The sequence below is a fragment of the Hylobates moloch genome, unplaced genomic scaffold (genome assembly GCF_009828535.3).
Source record: "Hylobates moloch isolate HMO894 unplaced genomic scaffold, HMol_V3 SCAFFOLD_6, whole genome shotgun sequence".
Classification (NCBI taxonomy): domain Eukaryota; kingdom Metazoa; phylum Chordata; class Mammalia; order Primates; family Hylobatidae; genus Hylobates; species Hylobates moloch.
Window position 1 is genome coordinate 65,761,454 of NW_026652281.1, and position 19,686 is coordinate 65,781,139.

The window sequence follows — 19,686 nt, forward strand, 5'->3', positions numbered from 1 at the left end:
CCTGTAGTCCTAGCTACTCAGGAGGCTGCAGTGAGAGAATCCCTTGAGCCCAGGAGGTGAGGCTGGAGTAAGTCAAGATCAAGCCATTGCACTCCAGCCTAGGCAACAGAGTAAGACCTTATCTCAAAAAAAAAAAAAAAAAAGCTTGTTACAAAACAATAAATTGATTTTACTCAATCAAATACACTTTCTTATGTTAATATATCAGAAAACAGAAGCCCAGAGAGGTGCAGTGACTTGCCCCAGGTAACTCAGTAGCCAGAATTCAAGGCTTTTCAGGACACTGGTAGATTTTGTTTTGGAAGACCCTAAGTAAAAATTGAAAAGTGTCTTTGGCACAATCTCAGCCCCTGCTGTGCTCCTCAACCTTCTAAATCCTGTGGCTAAGACACTGCAGTAAAAACAAAACCAAACCAAACCTGACAAAGTGTATGGATGATTAGTTATATGCAGCAGCCATTTAAAAAATACGGGTTCTTTCTTAAATGCAAATGTGATCACTTTAACTTTTCTATTTGAATCCCAGCAGTGGCTGTGGTTTTCGGGCCAAATACAAATTCTCAGTGTGACAGTAAAGGCTCTTCCAGAGCTGGCCCCAGTCCTGCTCTAGCCAGCTTGATTCTTCACCACTTCCCCACAAGCACCTTCAAGATTCTTCCTTCACTCTTGACCTGGCTAAGTCATAAGGTTTTTGAGACTCCACTCACATTCCTCTTCTGCAAAGACTTCCTTGGCATACGCTTGCCCACAGCATGCAGCCTACTGTTCCTGAAGCTTCCTCTTGTGTGTCCTCTTCACTGGACTGTGGCATTCTTATGTCTCCTCATTTGCTATCTGTGGCACCTGGCCTAGGATTCAGTATGTAAGAGGAAATCAGCTGAAGTGAATATTTTCATATTCTCACTCTTAAATTTTAACCCTAAAAAAACCTCACTGGAATATCTCTGGATTATGTAAGAGCTGATTTTGACATTGCAGAGCTCTATTTCCTAATATTTTGGGAGTATGAATAAAAACCACTATACCTATCACAGGAGAAATATATGCAAAAACCCAGTTCTGGCCTTTTTTCTCTTCGTTTTAATAAGCGTTTGTTGGAGGGAAGGTGAATTTTGTTTTTTTTTAACCTCTAGCTTGTAGGCTAGTACCTGCTGAGCAACACAGCCTCTGCTCCCCCCACTGCTCCCTCCGCTGGTCCCTCAGAGTTTTCCCACTTCTCAAATTCCCAACCCAAGAGCCTTTCTACTTAGGTGGCACACACAGACATTCTTCTGTGTATGCTGCAACAGGGCAAATCAAGAACAGTGGCCAACACCTGAAATGACTTAATTACTACTTATCAAGCTGGGGAGAAATCAGAGCGGAAGAGAGGCAGCTAAAAGCTCATAGTGACTAAGGACGGTGGGTAATGAAGGGAGCACTGATTTGGGTCTGTGGTGGTCAGAGGTGGCTTTGTGAGAGTGAATCACCAACACCAGGGTGGGAATTGGGTAGACCTGTGGGGAAGGAAGCACTTCCAGGTGGGCACCAGCATAAGCAACAGTCAGCTAAGGGTATGAAGGAGAAGACTCCCCAGATCAGAGAGCGCTTGGCACTGGGGAGGGCTCAGGCATACAATGAGGTGGGGAGGAGTAGGGATGCTAGTGTCCCTGAAGGAGCAGGTCATTATCCACTGTCACCCCTCACTCCATGTCTCACTGCCTTGGTTATAAAGCACATTCAGTTTTATGTATCATTTTGATCTTCTCTACGCCCTTGTCAGGTAAGCGGCATAGATACCGTGGGCTTTATTTTTCAGAAATAGTTTAAGAAGGAAATAAGAAAATTGGCCCAAGTCACACAGCTAGCAGCTAACCAGCCTCACAGTTTAGATCTCTGGACTTCTATTTCACAGACCTAAAAATTCAGTTTTCGCAAAAGACACATAGCTGAATTTCCCTATTTTACAAATAAAGAAACTGAGGACCACAGAGGTGAAGAAATTTTTCCAAGGTCACACAGAAGCAGTATTTAGGAGGTTAGCTGGAAGCGGCTTTACCCAGCCTTGTTTCTGATAGATGTTGTACATTATTTGAGGAAGCAGGGAGAAAAAATCCTCATATTGCCAAGAAAGAACAGTTACTTCAACAAAACCAAATATCTTCTAATGTTTAATAACTGTCAGGATAACATTCTGTTAGCATAACTGCATTTATAAAAATGGAAATTGTTATCAACCAAAAATTAGAAGTTTTTTAAGTGAAAAAAATTCTAGAAAGAAATCAAGCTGCTTGAGGAGATGGATCTATCTGGGGAGAAAGTCCTCCCCAATCTACAGGAGCTCCTCAGAACTTTTTTCTGCCACTGGTGAATTTTTAGGTCTTTGTTGATCAGAGAAAAAGTTTTATTTTTAACTTTTTTTTAAAAAACTAAACATTGGCTCCAAACTGATAAACTCTCATCTCAGAATCTGTTAGCAAAGGATAACTAATGTTTGCAGACAAGAACACCATTCAGAGGACACATTATTATAATTTATTTTACACTAGAAATGACATGGCTTGAGAAATGACTTGCCGAGAAATCTGTGTTTACATTAGGGAGAGTGGGGGGAAAATCCCTCACAGAAGTTGAAAACGTGTTAAGTGGTAAATACCAAAATGCCCAGCAAGCATTTAAGCCGGCTCTCATCCTAGCATGAATATGGGCAGCTCAGCATCTTAAAATTTACTTTTAGCTTTTCTAGCAGTTTGAATTAACCCTTTCTCTACTTCCACTTTCTCTGCGAGAGTTCAGCTCTTAATCTGCAGATGTGGACTGAGGGTGCTGTCACGGTGCTCGGTGATCCACTGGTGAATGATGTCCTCACCTGAACCAGTTTCCTACAAGTGGGCTGCCTTGTGGACATGTCTCCTAAGCTTCCTTACTATCCATGTAAGGCCTAGACAAACATTAGGAAGCAAGTTCAGCTTGTATGGATTGGAAAAGGCCTGTCAGTAGAGAAAACAATACAAATCAATGTCACAATAAAGGTATGTCCAGACCAGAGGTTCTCCAGAGCAGAATCACCCCAGAGAGACTGTGTCAGGTGGCCCCAGCATCTGTAGCTGTAAACGATCCTCAGGTGATTTTAAGTATATCCCTCATTCAAAGACACTAATCTACACTCTCTAAAAAGCCAATGACATTTCAATCTTTGTTTCAGCTCCTAGCAAATGAAAACAAAAAAAAGTAAGCAACCAAAAAAAAAAATTGTTCCAGGTAAGGTTTATCTTAATACTTAACCAGCTATGAAACTTATTTACAGCCTTAGTGAATACCAATTATATACAAGAAAGGTGAGCATTTAATGAATATTTGTATAATACTTTACAATATCTTATCATGCATTAATGATCTCATGTGGTTCTCACAGCAACCCTATGAGGTAGCTTGTTATTTTCAAATTAAAGATGAAGAAAATAAGTCTCAGGGACATGAAGACTCGCTCAAGAGCCCTCAAAGAGTACAGCAGAGCAGCTGTGGGGTTGAGAAGCAGAGTGGTAAAATGACCATTGTTTTATTACTATAGGTCAAAAAGAAATTTTAATGTTTAAATATTTCCTATAGCTTTTTAGAAAACTTCTAATTACTATGCCACACTTTGCTGGTAAAACATATTATCTCACAGTAAAATATTGTTTTTTATTTATTTTACATCTATCTACACAAACACCTACACATACATACACACACACATACACACTCGCTGTCTCTCTCTCTCTCTTTTGGAGTAAAACAGAAATAATCTATTGTTCCTGAGTTTGACTGTGTGAGAATCACTTAAGATAGGTCATGTTTACAACACCAGTTTCAGGGACAGGTAAATCCAGTAATTTAATTTTTGTATATCTTACATTAAAATGAACACACAAACACATTTCTCCCTTAATCTCTTTGTCAGACAAATGGAAGTGAAGTACTTGGCCTAGAAAAGAATAACCTGCAAGTGACCTAATAATGTTGGTATTCCTAGTATTAGTAAGTTAGATTTGTTTTTTGCTATTTATAGTGATGTGTCTTTTTTTTTTTTTTTCTGAGACAGTGTCTGGCTCTGTCACCCAGGCTGGACTGCAGTGGCACAGTCTCAGCTCACTGCAACCTCTGCCTCCTGGGTTCAAGCCAACCTCCCACCTCAGCCTCCTGGGGAGCTGGGACTACAGGCACACACCACCATAAACAGGCAAATTTTTGTATTTTTTTGTACAGACAGGGTTTCACCATGTTGCCCAGGCTGGCCTCGAACTCCCAGGATCAAGTGATGCTCCCACCTTGGCCTCCCAAAGTGCTTGGATTACAGGTGTGAGCCACCATGCCTGGCCATGATGTATGCCTTTGAAGTGTTTCTTCTAAACATTCAGTCTATCAAACATCAGTTGCTGTAGACATTTGTGTCCAAGGGAAAAATAATCCATGTCAAGTCTTAGTGAGATGAAATATTCCACGGTATCGGTCTTATTAAAGCCAGGGCTGGCCAGGTAAACTCTTGGCGTTCTTCGTGCCACAATTTCTAAGCTCAATAGAAGAATGTGAAGAACATAAAACAAAAGCCAAGAGAATAAAAGATTAACTGAGCAGTAAAGACTTATTTGAGAATATTAATACTAAACTATCCATTCCTGTCATTGAGTACATGCTACTTACAGCAAAGTAAAATATTTCCTGAATTGGTGGCCCCCAACCTTTTTGGCACCAGGGACCAGTTTCAGGGAAAACCATTTTCACAGACCAAATGGGAGATGGTTTCAGGATGAAACTGTTCCACCTCAGATCATCAGGCATTGGCTGGATTTTCATAAGGAGCATGCAACCTAGATCCCTCAGATGCACAGTTCACAATAGGGTTCACATTCCTATGCGGATCCAATGCTGCAGCTGATCTGACAGGAGGAAGAGCTCAGGTGGTAATGCTCACTTGCTCGCCCGCCCAGCTGCCACTCACCTCCTGCTGTGAGGCCTGGTTCTACTCCGTGGCCTGGGATTTGGGGATCCCTGTCCTAAATAACTTGGTAGGGGACTGATTGGAAAACTAAAAATTAAGTCAGGGTTTGCCCACTAAAGATGAAAGCAAATTTCGCATTTGGTGGGATGAATCTAAATGCAATGGAGACATTGATCTTTGTAGCAGCAAAACATTAAATCCAGGCTTTTCTTTTACCTTGTTAATCGACATTTCGTTCATCCTGAGAGGTTGCTTTAGCATAACTCAGAGGTAGATTCAGCCCAACAACTGGCCCTACAATGCTCAGCCATGATGTGATATAGTTGACATTCCTAGGAAACAAGTGAAATACAGGCCATGCTAACGTTTCCATTGTAGTTTTTGGATGAATGGTAGAACATCAGTTGGTCACCAACAATAACAGAAGTGAGGCTTTTTTCAAAGATTTGTACCTACCACCTAGAATCTCAGCATTTCTGAATGCCAGCCCCATTGCTTGACAAGAATTTAAGGTCCAGAGAGCCTGTGAGGATCCCTCATTAGGGTAGTTGAAGAATGAGGTAAGGTACTGGCTCCTGACTCCCCTTGATGATTCAAATTTTACCCTTGCAGTTTACAGCATTTACTAAGGTAATAGAGTGCAGTGATTAAGAGCATGGTTCTGAGGCCAAAATGCTTAGATTCAAACCCCACTACTTAACTAGCTGTGTGACCTTGTTTGAGTGGCTTAACTCCTCTGTTCTGTAACTTCCTCCTCTGTAAATTGGGTAAAATAATGGTACTTAGCACATAGGAATGCTGCAAAAATCCAATGTCTTACTGTATCTAAAACTCTTAGAACAGCATCTAGCATATCATAAAAATCATTTAGCCATTATTATTATTAATATTTCTTTTTTAGCCTAGCTTTTAGAGTCACATAAAAAGATTTACACTTTTAAAATCAGAGTAGAAGCTAATGTATCTTGATGGTGTTTCTTACTTATTGATTTTCTGAGAATTCTTTAATACAGGAGTCATGAATTCATTCGTCTTGCAGGGATGAAGCACAAAAAAGGGTTGCCCGAGTATTGGATGTTCCTGTAAGAATCAGAATTGGTCCAGGATCAATGTGAGTTACTTTGAAATGGCTAAAATAATTTATCTGGTTTACTCCTTTAAAATAAAGGTTTGTCTCAAATTCCAAGTTATTGAATTAATATACAGGTTTATTTTCTATTTTTAAAAACAATTTATAATCCAAACATCAGAAAAAGTTGGTGAGAAAGGACTATTCATTGATAAAGCAGTATGGTCGAGTATAGCAGGGTGCCCATTTTTGTTTACACAATATAAACTGTAAGTTGCATTTTATCAGTTCCCTCTCTGTTGGCCAGTGTTTCTCTTTGGCCTATCATTATTCTTCAGTTTTTCTTCAAGGATGTTCACAAAGCTCAGTAGTTTGACAACCTAAATAATTCATTTTATTCACCTCTTTGTCAATGGTAAGAGAATCAAAATCATTTGCATATTTCTTTACACAAATTTTGTCAACATGTTGTTTCAAGCCTGTATGTATCCAGTGGCAGTGCGCACATGTTCCACGAGTAGAACCAGGGATGGGAGGAGATGGCCTGCACTATTTAAATTGTTCTACTTCTGTCTGTCTCTCTCTCTCTTTCCGTCTCTGAGTTTTTGTTTTTCTTTTTCCTCATTTCTCTCCTTCTGTCTCTCCCAAGCCTACAGGGCTGTTTTTATAAGTTAAAAGCCTGAAATGTAACTCTGTTCCTTTTATAAGGTAGTAATTGGATATAAGATATAGGCCAGACAACACCCAAGTTAGGGACGTGGACATCATTTGGCAAGCAATGGGGAGCCGTAGGAGGTTTCTATGTAGTGGGTAATCTGTGCACAAGTTCTAGCAACAAAAACACTATTATTGATGATACATTTATTGATTTTTATATTGTGGATTAACCATTATACCAACACTGCAAACTCAAATACCTATGAAGACAAAGTAGGTGACCTAAGGGGATAATGCCAGCTAAATATACCAGCAGATGACGGGGCCCGTGAGGAACTGCAGAGTGCACCCATCCGAGGCCATGCTGGCTACTCTGCTCCGGCCAACTGTCCCATGTGGGAATGCAGGTTCAGCATGCCAGACCTTCCTATTTGTGAAACTAACCTAGAAAAGCCGAAGTTTATGTTAAACCTCCTACATTTAAGTGTTGGCATAATTTATTTTTAAACATGGAGTGGGACAAGTAAAACAGGCTTCTAGGCTGGATTTAGACTAGGGGATGCCTAGCTTCTTTTCTTGGCTTCTTCTCTCAGCCAACCCAAGGGGAAGCTGAACTCAGAGCTGTTGATGGGATGAATTATGTGGCTGTCCTTGCTGCCTCTACTCCTCAGCTCCAAACATTCATGTCTGCATGCTTATGCACACATCCACTCACAAGAACTGGAAGGGACAATTCCTCTTCTATTGGTGACACTGGGTATGGAGATTTGGGGTGGTGGTGGTGAGAGATGAGTTATCCACTAGTTATAGGTTATTGCATGTATCTGGCATTTTTAGCACCACCTGGCATTTTTTTCTCCCTGAGTCCCACCTCCAGGTGACTGACCAGTGGCCTGATTCTTCCAGCAAGGCATCAGCTTCCTCTCTACAGCTCTCTTCTCAACCTTCATTCCCATCCCTAACTGGGCCCTGGGTTCAAAGCCCTGATGTGTTGTGCCTATGCCAAGTTCTTCTGTCCAACTTGAGTCTGGTTTCCCTTACCTGCCTTAAACTAATATTTAGCAATTCAACATATATTAATCAATCATCTTTTTTATGTGTCTCCCAGAATACTTCTAGCTATAGTTATAGAGACCACTGCATCTCTTAGATAAACAATGTTCCTGATCCCATGGAACTTAGATCCCATGGAACTTAGATTCCAGTGCAGGAGACAGCCAATAAACACACAGAACAAATAAATAAGATAATCCAGATAATTATAAGCCCTACAAAGGAAACACAACAGGGTAACATGATTCTGGAGGGATTGTGGTGACATTAGACTTGGAAAGGGAAGGCCTAAAGGAAGAGGTGATACAATGGACTGAATGTGTGTGTCCCTCTAAAATTCCTATGTTGAAATCCTAACCACCAAGGTGATGGTATTAGGAGGTGGAGCCCTTTGCAGGTGATTTGGTCATGAGGATGAACCCCTCATGAATGGGATTAGTGCCCTTATAAAAAAAGACCCAGAGAGCTCTCTCACTCTTTGCCTATCATGTGGGGATACAGTGAGAAGATGGCATCTATGAAATAGGAAACGGGTCCTCACCAGACACTGGATCTTCCAGTGCCCTCATCCTGGATCCTGTAGCCTTCGGAACTGGGAGAAATAAGTGTTGGTTGTTGAGCCACCCAGTCTATGGTATTTTTTTTATGACAGCCTAGATGGACTAAAATAAGGTGAAACTTAATCAAAGATCAGAACAACAAGGAAAAAAACAACCATGCAGAGATTTGGGAACAGAATGTGGGGGCAGATGACCCTATGGGGAAATGAGCATAGGAAATATGCAGGAAAAATGCAAAAAAATTTAGAATTATCCTGGACTAAAATAATGACTGTTTAGAAAGCTGGGATTTAAAAAAGATAAATGTAGTCTACATTCTTTTGGGATGACTTACACAGTTGCCAGTGGAAGGAATAAAGAGGTATAATCCAATCTTATTGATGTAAAGTACATGTTGACTTTAATGAAATGAAACCTAGAGTTCCAAATTTCCACTAGACGGAAACACTCCTAATAGGGAGGATCAGTTCAATCACGCGGCCTCCACTCTCTGCAAGACTCACTCTCCCTTTGGCATCTCTTATCTAAGAGGTGGATAGGCACTTTCAGTTCAGGGGACCATTTTCTTAGAGGAGTCTTAGGACCATGGCACACTGCAGCTCTGCTCATTTGATGCTGCTTTGTAAAGACATGGACTTTACTTCTATAAGTCATCTTTTTTTCATTCCATATAGCAAGTGGGTAAGCACATGCATAAGCTCTATGGTTAAGACTGTTTGAGATGAAGTCCTGCTCTACCACTTGGTAGCTGTGAGCTATTGGGAAAGTCACTTAACCATTTTATGTCTCTGTTTCCTCATCTGGTAACTGTGGCTAATGATAGTATCTGTCTCAGAGATTGACTATGACCCTTCAATGAGATAATACCACAGAAGGACACAGAACAGTACATGACACATAGCAGACACTTAGTTGGCTATTAGTATTTAACCCATTAATATTTAACAGAAAAGGATAACAGCCAGACATTCGGAAAGTAGTCTTATGGTACCCTATAATAAAGCCAAATTTCAATCTAAAAATAGGATGTTCCTGTAAATTAAGTAGCATATTAAAGCATCACTGACCAGTATCTAAGTGTTTAGGAATATTTGACAACTGTTTATAAGTGAAAGGAAGAAAGGTGAATTAGTAAAAAGTCTAGGTCTATATGAAAACTAGAACTATCACTGTATTTGTATTCAGGTTTAAAACCAAATTAATGAAAAATAATTTAAATGAATTTAAATTAAAATAAAAGCTTAGGTACTTCAAAAACACTTCAGTAATCTACAACATTTTAATATTCATTTTTCCTCAAAGAATATAAAACAGTCATATTAGCATTTAAGGTTATGTTCTAATAGAATAAAATGCATGGCAATGCTCATTTAAAACACTTTTTAAAATAATTGAGACTTTCATGCCTTTGAAGAGCTTTTAGAATAGCTTGAGCATTTCTTTAATGCAGGTTTGGCCATCTTTAAAAAATTCTTTATCCTTTACTATACTGAGACCTTATATTTATATAATTAAATAGAATATATTAAAATGAATGATGGTCTTTAAAAATCGAAAGTTTAAATTTATTAATAAATTGGATTTTAAAATAAAAATTATATTGTTTTGGCAAAATGCTTTTGGTTCAAAAGAATCAAGCCTATAATATGCTGATCAGCTTAAAATAGGAATTATAAGATATGCTTATGTAATCTTTTAGAAGAATTTTATAAATTAATAACAGTAGAAGTGGACTTCCAGCTGTGATAGAATAAAGAGGTCAGCAAATCCTCTCCCCAGAAAATAAGTATAAAAATGAACAAAATTGTCAAAAACTAACCATTTTTGGGTCCTGGAAATCAACCAAGGGCAAATACAAAATCTGAGAAGTGCTTAGTTCATGATAATCTGCTAAACTTCAAGTTAGAAACAGAGGGAATCTGAAGCCTTCTTGCCTGGAAGTACTTCTATATCCCCTCCTCCTCTTCCCCAAAGTCCCCAGCCACTCCCTCAACAGAAGTTTTACCAGAGCAGTCTGGCCATAAGAGCCAATAACTGTGTAGCCAGAGGGGCTGGCCTGATTTCCAACAGACAGCTAAAACTATTGCTCAGCACCACTGTCAATAAAAATAGCAAAATAGGTACTAAATGAAAAGAAAAAAGCTGCAGCTCTGCTAGCCAGAGGTTGCAGTCCCAGTTGAGGCAAGCAGCAAACTACCAGTAATTTAATGGGGACATTCTGGAAATAAGACAGCCACAGAAGGGGTAGATAAGTTCTCCAGGCATCACTGGCTGATGGGAAGGGGATGTTCAGTGGAGACACGAGAAGGCCTGATGGGAAGTAAGAGCTAAGGCCAACATGAATACTACTTGAGTTTTTAGCGTGTTCCCAATCCATGTACACATCCATTGGCAAAAGAAAAAGGCATTATAGGCTTGAGGTATTTGAGCATAATTTCTGTCCAATCATTGGCCAACCTGCAAACTTTACAGACATAGCTGGATAACCCTGAGGAAGGCAGTCTAAAAAATAAAAATAAGAATTAAAAAACCAGTAGCAAAGACATCAGTGGCCACACTTACAGGGAAAAAAAATCTGCAGATAAAGCCTAGGAAAATTACTAAACCAAACAAAAATAACAGCAACAACAAGAAAAAGACAACCCTCAGGAAAAAATATTGGAATCCAGAATTGCTGCAATATATTATCTAAAATGTCTAGTTTTCAAAGAAATTTATGTGACATGCAAAGAAACCAAAAAGTGTGGTTCATACCAGGGGGAAAATTCGTTATTAAAAACTGACTCTGAGTATAGACTTAGATGTTGGATTTACAAATAATTCAAAGCAGCTATTATAAATATGTTCAGTGAATTAAAGAAAACTAGAATTAAAACAGAAAAATTATGACAATGGCTCTGCAAATAGCTAATCTCAACAGAGGAATACAAACTATAAAAAGAACTAAATAGAAATTCTAGAGTTGAAAAGTACAATACCAGAAACAAAAAATTCACTAGATGGACTCAATAGTAAATATGAGACAGCAGTGGAAAGAATTAGTGGATTTGAAAGTATATTAATAGAAAGTATTCAATGTGAAGAAAAGAGAAGAAAAAAATTGAAGAAAAATGAGCCTTAGACATTTGTGGGATAACATCAACTGTACCAGAATACAGATAATAGTAATCTGTAAAAGAGAAGGAGAGAAAAGGGCAGGCAAACTAGCTGAAGAAATACTGGCTAAAAATTTCTAAACTTTGATGAAATACATTAATCTACAGATCCAAGAAGCTCAACAAACTCTAAGTAGAAATATAAAAAGACTCACATCTAGACACATCATAGTCCAACAGCTGACAGCCAAAGACAAGGAGAAAATCTTAAAAACAGCAAGAGAGTCCTTTAGGACTCATCACATAAAGAGGAATAACAATTCAAAAACAGCTGACTTCTTATCAGTCCAGATAGGAGCAGAATGACATATTCAGAGTAATGAGGGAAAAAACCTGAACTGTCAACCAAGAATTCTACATTCTTCAGAAATGAAAGTAATATAAATATATTCGCAGGGAAACAGACTGAGAGAATTCCTTGCTAGTAGATTTGCCTTATAAGATATACTAAAAAAAATCCTTCAGGAAAATACCAGAGTGTAACTCAAATCTACAGGGAAAAATGAAAAGTGTCATAAATAGTGAATAAAAAAGACTAAGTACTTTCTCTTTTCTTAATTTTTTAAAAAAGACATAAGATTATATAAGCAAAAATCATTAACACTGTAGTGTTGAGTTTATAACATAAATGTAATATACATGACAATAATGGTACAAAGGAAGGGGAAAGAAATGAAAGTATATTGAACAAAGTTGCTATATTTTATTTTTTAAATAATTTTTTTCTTTCTTTCTTTTTTTTTTTTTTTTAAGAGATAAAGTCTCACTATGTTGCCAGGCTAGTCTTGAACTCTGAACTCATCAATCCTTCCACCTTAATCTCCCAAAGTGCTGGGATTATAGGCATGAGCCCCTGTACCTGGCCCAAAGTTGCTATCTTTTAGCAGAATTAAGTCAAATTGGCTGAGCATGGTGGCTCACACCTGTAATCCCAGCACTTTGGGAGGCTGAGGTGGGCAGATCACTTGAGGCCAGGAGTTCGAGACCAGCCTGGCTAACATGGCGAAAACCTGTCTCTACTAAAAGTACAAAAATTAGCTGGGCGTGGTGGCAGGCGCCTGTAGTCCCAGATACTTGGGAGGCTGAGGCAGGAGAATCGCTTGAACCCAGAAGGCAGAGGTAGCAGTGAACAGGGATTGTGCCACTGCACTCAGCCTAGGCAACAGAGTAAGACTCTGTCTCAAAAAAAAAAAAAAAAAAAAAAAAAAAGTCAGTATTAAGTTGTGCCTCTGTTGTTAGAATATTAGTAAGCATGTTTTTGAGAGCATATGGAACCCAAAAGCTTTTTCTTGTTGTGAAGCAAATCCTTTAAGTATGTTGTTAATCATGAGCACTCTTCTAGCAATGTGTCAAAAGCATCCATAATTAATTTACATGGTTAAATTGTACATGCTGCAACACTCAATGCTTTCTAAAATGTATCAGTTTCTTTTAGTTGTGGCAAATTAGCGAAATCATTAATTACTTTTCAAACACAAATGGAAAATTAAATTTTAGAATATTCTAAATAAATCCTTGTTTATAAATATATAGGACTACTGAATATAAACCCTTGAGTTATGAAGAATGCGATAATGATCATATGATATAGAAAAATAACGAGTTTCCTTTATGTGACTAGAATTCATATATTATATCATTCACTCATTTATCAAACATTAAATCTTCTTGTCTGATAATTTTAAATTGATTTAAGCCTAAATCAAGGCAATAGGTCTGTAAGTGAAAAATGTGGTTAATCTTGTGGAGATCTTAATGCTGCAGAAATCACAGAATTCAAAGTTAACATAGTGACCTGAGCCAATACTATTTTTTCAGTCACATTCAATCAGCTGATTCTGCAAGCCCAGCAATTTGTATTCAGAGAAAGTAGAATAGAGAATTTACAAGTAATTTGAGGCATGTTATCAGTGCAGACAATCAATGTGGATAATATTCTCCAAAAGCCATTATTTTCCAATGGAGATTTTGTAAGGCTTATGCTATCAAGAAAGATTATCTGTATTTTCTACCATTTTTCCTTCAGACAGCCAGAATCAAAGATGAAAGCAGTCATTAGTTGGTTTAGGAATTATGTGTTCAGAGTTTTTAAAAAAAATCTAAACTCTACTCCTTATTTGTTTAACATACCCTTTTCAGAGATGGAAGAACATCAAAACTATTGGGATCCTTTTAGTGACATTTCTTAGATCAATTCAGGAGGTAAATTCATGTGAAAGTGCTACCATCTGCTGTCAGTAATAATGAACTGAGCAAATCTGCACTGAGAAAAATGTCCGTGTGGAAATACACACAGGCAATGAACTGTGTTAGGCTTACAACTTAATAAACACTTCTACTGGAACAAAGTTCTGCTAAATGGTTTTCCATGAAAATAGAAATGATGGGTCAGATTTCTATCTCTGTAACTCCAGAGAAGTTATATAGGCATAGTTCCTCATGAAATTTAATTTAGCAATGGTTAAATGTCTCATAAAATAAGTCTGACAAGAATACTGTGAATTGGTTTTAGAACTATCAGATATGACCATCACAAGGAAATGATAATACTGCACCTTCATTCTTACATGTAATAAATATGATGAGTTACTTGGTTCATTTCTTAATTTTCTTGGTTCTTTGCGAGGGCACAAATATAATTTCACATATTAAGCTTTCATCCAGTTTCATATTCCAGACTGATCAAATTTGCCTTCCACACTGGGCACATTCCTTAGAAATGGAGACAGGTACCTCCCTCATGCTAACCCCTCAAGCAGGGGAAGGAAAATGACTACCCAGCATCTGCAGCATCAGGCACTGTATTAAGTGCTTTACATGGCCACCTACCACAGTAACTCTTTGAGACAGTCTTTATTATTGCCACTTAAGATAACAGGCTTAGAGAGATTATGCTTAAGGTCATCCATGTAGTGAGGGGCAGAGCACCTCCATACCTCCTAAGACCACACACTTACACTGCACCTCCTCATGCCCCCTGACCAGAATTGGTGTCTAGGATAGTTCCTGACTTCCAACCTCTAGTCTACTCCTTCAAAAATCTATTTATTGATTTTAAAATCATGTGTTTTCACAAAATTATAAGAGCAATACACATAGGGAGTTCAGACAATACCAAGAATGAAGAATAAAAGCGAGCTAATCCCAAACAGCCCAACTCAGATTTAATCACTGGTGAATTTCCTTTCAGACCTTTCTATACACACATTTATACTTTCAGTTGCTTGTTATTCACTGAACAGATATTTAACTGTTGGCCCTACTATGTGCTAGTCCCTACCATATGTGTCTTCTGTTGATCCTCTTTAGGTATCTTTGTCCTCTGTTTTACTAATTTCTGCATTTACCTTTATTATTTGCCTCCATATATTTTTGTTTGGGTTTATTTTGTTTTTCTTAATTTTTTATATTTCCATAAGTACTTAAAAAGTTATACATAAAGTATATGTAATCTTCAGTGTTGGCTACACTGTTCTACATGTTTCATTAGATTAAGCTAGTTATTTGTGTTGTCCACATGTATATCCTTGTTTGCTTGACTTATTAATTTCTAAGAGAAATTTAAATCTCCCCTATAACAGTTGATTTGCCCATTATTGTTTGTCAATTGCAGTTTGTCAATTTTTGCTTTATATATCCAGAAGCTGTGATACTTAAATGCATAGAAGTATATCTTCTTAGAGAACTGAAACTTTAATATGAAGTGATCATATTTATCTCTAATATGCTTTCTGCCAAAAAAGGATTCTTACCTGATATTAATATAGCCACATCAGCTTTCTATTTATATTATTCATTTAAAAAAATTGTTTGACTTCTTGTCTTTCTGCATCCTTATATTTAAGATATTTTCTATAAAAAGAACATAGATGGATTTTTAAACATCCACCTTTACAATCTGTCTCATAAGTGGGGTGTTTAGTTCACGTACAGGCTTTATGATTCCTGATATAATTTGATTTCACTTTTTTTCCATCTTATTGTAGACTTTTTACTCATTCTATTTTTAATGTTTCTTCCTTTTCTTTTTTTCCTCTTCTGCTTCCTTCTTTTGGATTGACTAAGTGTAGGATTAAAAATTTTTTCTCACTGCTTTTTCTCTTTTCATTAGCTTGAAAAGTTATATACTGTTCACACATTCCTAAACATTTAGTGGTTATCCTTAAATTTTAAAATAGCGATTTCACTTAATAAAATGTACAAATTATTCTGTATCTTTATCTTTTTCCCAAACAATTCGAGTACCTTAATACTCTGATCACCCCTTACTGACTTATGTACTACAGTTGTCTAGTATTTCCGCTGTATCTATTTTTTGTTAACCCCAGAAAATAGGTATTATTAGTACTTTATAGCTCAATGTTCGTTAAAATTTACCCACATTTTACTATTCTTTTTGCTTACCATTTTTCCCTATATCTCAGCATCCATTCTGGGATAATATTCTTTGTCATTGAAATATGTCCTTCAGAACACCTCTTGGTGAAGATCTGTAGGTAGTAAATTGTCCAATCCCGTGAATGCTTTATGTTGCCCTCATTTTTGAAAAATAGGTTTTTGTAGGTATAAAATTCTAGGTTACAATGATTTTTTTTAGCACTTGGATTATATTATCCCATTTTCTTCTGGCTTCCATTTATTCTGGGTAGAAGTCGACTAGTCTAATTGTCATTCTCTTTAAGATCTTCTCTTTCTCTCTACTATTTCACTGTGATGTGCATAGATGTGGATTTCTTTTCATTTTTCACTGGGGGATTCAATGAGTTTCCTAAACCTAAATATCAGTGCCTTTTCAACAATTCTGGAAAATTCTCAGCATCAGCTCTTTGAATATTGCCTCTCCTTCATTCTCTCTAGCCTATCCTCCTGGAACTCTTATTAGACATGTTAGTCCTCGTCTATCCTTTGACTTTCTTAACCTGTTATCATATTTACTATTTCTTTCTTGTTTTTTGCTACAATGTATACAATTCTTCAGATTCTTCTCATACATTAATGCTCTCTTTAACTGTATTTATGTGCTTTTTAGAATAGACGTTATATACTTTTCTTTCTAAAAGTTCTGATTATTTCTTAAATTTGCTGATCATTTTCCATAGTCGTCTTCCTATGTCATACTTTCAGTATTTTTATCCATTTTTAAAAATATGTTCAATATATTTATATTTTTGCACTGAATAATTTCAGTATCTGGATTTGTGAGTCTGCTACTAGTCTGTTGTCTGCTGGCCCTCATTCATAATGGCTCATTATGAATTCTGTACTTTTTTTATTGTGATCTTATAGTAGGACTACCAATATGGTAATTCTTTGAGGTCTAACATTAAAAGTGCATCCCCCCAAAGAAGTTTATATATGCTTCTGCCTGGTACCTAGGAGGAGTTCCAATTCCATGACGTGAGGGTAAGCCTGTGTTTAGAAATTTTCTGGGGAGGTTTTTTTTTTTTTTTCTCTTTTTATCTGTTTTGTACATAGTAAGGTAGAGAGAGTCAAATGGAGGAGAGAGAAAAAAAAATTTTAATATATAGAGAATGATGGGGGAGAGGCTATTTCAGGTAAATTGGTAAGGGAAGGCCTAACTGCAGAGGTAACAGTTGAGCAGACCCCTGACCAAGAGAGGAGCAAGCCATGCACTTCTTTGGGAAAAGAGTATTTCCAACTTGAGAACACCAGCTGCAAAGATCCTAAAACCCTAGGGCAGAAGGGGGCTTGGAATGTTCAAGGGATGACAAGACCAGTGTGGTTGGTCAGGTGAAATGAAGAGGAATGATAGTGGAAGTAAGACCAGAGAGCTAGCCAAGACGCAGAATCATGTGGCATCTCATAATGCATGGAAAGGACTTGGGATTTTATTCTGAGTGTGATGGGGAGAGTTTGGAAGATTCTGAACAAAAAAGTGATACATTCTGATTTACATTTTAAAATGTTACCTTGATATTGTAGAAGGGCAAGAGGGAATGCAGAAAGAGCAGTTAGGAGGTTACTGTAGTAGCCCAGACAAAATAGAATGATGACTTGTACAAGGCAACAGTAGTGTGAGGAAGAACAGTCAGATTTGGATTTATTTTGAAGGTAGAGCCAACAAGATTTGCTAAAGGATTTGATACGCTGTGTAAGAAAAAGACAAGAGCCAATGATGACACTAAGGTGAAATGCCTTTTCACATTTTCTTGACTATTTGTCTATTCGGCTTTTATGGAGATTTTCTTATTAATTTATATTAGCTACTTAACATTTTTTGGGATATTGATCTTTTTCACTCATTCAGCCATCAATGTGGGCTATGCACTGGGTTAAATGTTAGTTATATCACAATGAATAAACAGATAACCTCTGCTGTCATGAAAGTTGCTGAAATAGTCCAATTTTTTTTTCTTTCCAGATTGTTATTTGTCTTTAAATTTTGTTCATGATGACTTGGCAATGTGGAATGTAATGTTAGATAATTAAATCTATAACTTTTCTACTTTGTTATTTCTTTTTTAACAGTTTTATGGATAGATAATAGTTGTACATATTATGGGGTGCCTGTGGTATTTTGATACAAACATACAATATGTAATGGTCAGTCTGAGTAACTGGTATAGCCATCATCTTAAACCTTTATCATTTCTTTATGTTGGGAACATTCCAAATCTACTCTTCCAGTTATTTTGAACTATCCAATAAATTATTTCTTAAGTCACCCTATTGTGCTAACAAACATTAGATCTTACGCCATCTATCTATTTTTATACCCGTTAACCAACCCCTCTTTATCTGCCCTCCTTACTACCCTTCCCAGCCTCTAGTAACCACCACTATATTCACTTCCTCCATGAGATCAATTTTTTTAGCTTCCTCGTATGAGTGAGAACATGCAACATTTGTCTTTCTGTGCTTGGCTTATTTCACTTAACATGATGTCCTCCAGTTCCATCCACGTTATTGCAAATGGCAGATTTTATCTCTTTAATGGCTGAATAATATTCTATTGTGTATACATACTACACATTCTTTATCCATTCTCTTTATGGACACTTAGGTTGATTTTCTATCTTGACTATTGTGAATAGTGCTGCAATAAACATGGGAGTGCAGATATCTCTTTCACATGCTGATTTCCTTTCTTTTGGATATATACCCAGCAGTAGAATTGCTGAATCATATAGCATTTCTATTTTTAGTTTCTTTAGGAGCCTCAATATTGTTCTCCATAGTGGCTGTGCTAACTTACATTCCCACCAACAGCGTATGAACATTCCCCTTTCTCTACATCCTTGCCAGCATTTGCTATTTTCTATCTTTTTGATAATAGCCATTTTAACTGGAGTGAGACGATATTTCATTGTGGTTTTGATTTATATTTCCCTGAGGATTAATGATGTTGGGCAATTTTTCATATATCTTTTAGCCATTTGTATGTCTTCTTTTTAAAAATGTCTATTCAGATCTTTTACCCACTTTTTAAATTGGATTATTTGGGGGTTTTTTTGGTATTGGCTTGAGTTCCTTATATATTCTGATTATTAATCACTTGTCAATTGAAGAGTTTGCAAATATTTTCTCCCATTCGGTAGGATATCTCTTCACTTTGTTGATCTTTCCTTTGCTGTGCAGAAGCTTTTGACCCAATATTTATATACAGTTTACCATTAAACTACTTGGTGTTCTCCAAACACACTGCTTCTTCTTGCCTACAGACCTTTGCACATGCTGTTCTCTCTGCCTGGAACATTCTCTCTCCCTCCTTCACCACTAATCCCTGACCAATCAGGTCCCCTCCATCTGTGTTCCCACTGTACCCCATGCCTAAGTCTACTGCTAATTCCACATTGTTCCATATAGGCAACTGACTGTTTATAAAAGTCTTCCTCTACTACTCTTTAATTCCTTGAGGGCAGAGAAAGTATTCTGATTACTATTTTCACCTTAGCATCCAGGTTAGTGCCTTTCATCTAGTAGGTACTCAATAAATATTTATGGAATTTATCACATAGACAAAGACAGCCTATTGTGCCAAAGTAAGTTATTACTGGCATATGCTGCCTGTTCCATAAAGGGAAATATTTGTGTGGAGGGCACCCAGAGCCCCTACGTCACTGTAGGGATACCATTCTTTCCTTGGCACAAAACTGGAGACAGAACCTACTTTACATTGCAGAAGTCCCAACATAAGATAAAAACTTCAGTATCTGTTTTCTCAAATATTTCTTCCAATGTGTATCTAAGAACAAAGGAGAGGATTTGAGG

General features: G+C 37.2%; 1 protein-coding gene across 11 annotated transcripts in view; it reads right to left on the reverse strand.

Annotated features, from left to right (window-relative positions):
• ATG10 (autophagy related 10) overlaps nucleotides 1-19,686 on the reverse strand; it is a 424,208-nt gene that overhangs the window by 7,407 nt on the left and 397,115 nt on the right. For 6 of the 11 annotated variants that reach the window (XM_032156923.2, XM_032156918.2, XM_058440751.1 and 3 more), the window contains 3 exons: nucleotides 5,943-6,040; nucleotides 5,177-5,292; nucleotides 3,830-4,528 (listed from right to left, as the gene is read on the reverse strand). In XM_032156923.2, the coding sequence (XP_032012814.1) occupies nucleotides 5,181-5,292; nucleotides 5,943-6,040 (210 nt within the window). In that variant the 3' untranslated portion in view covers nucleotides 3,830-4,528; nucleotides 5,177-5,180. Of the gene's footprint in view, nucleotides 1-2,392; nucleotides 2,970-3,829; nucleotides 4,534-5,176; nucleotides 5,293-5,942; nucleotides 6,041-19,686 lie in introns of those variants that run through there. The other 5 variants (XR_009214121.1, XR_009214122.1, XM_058440746.1 and 2 more) reach the window with 5 other exon arrangements.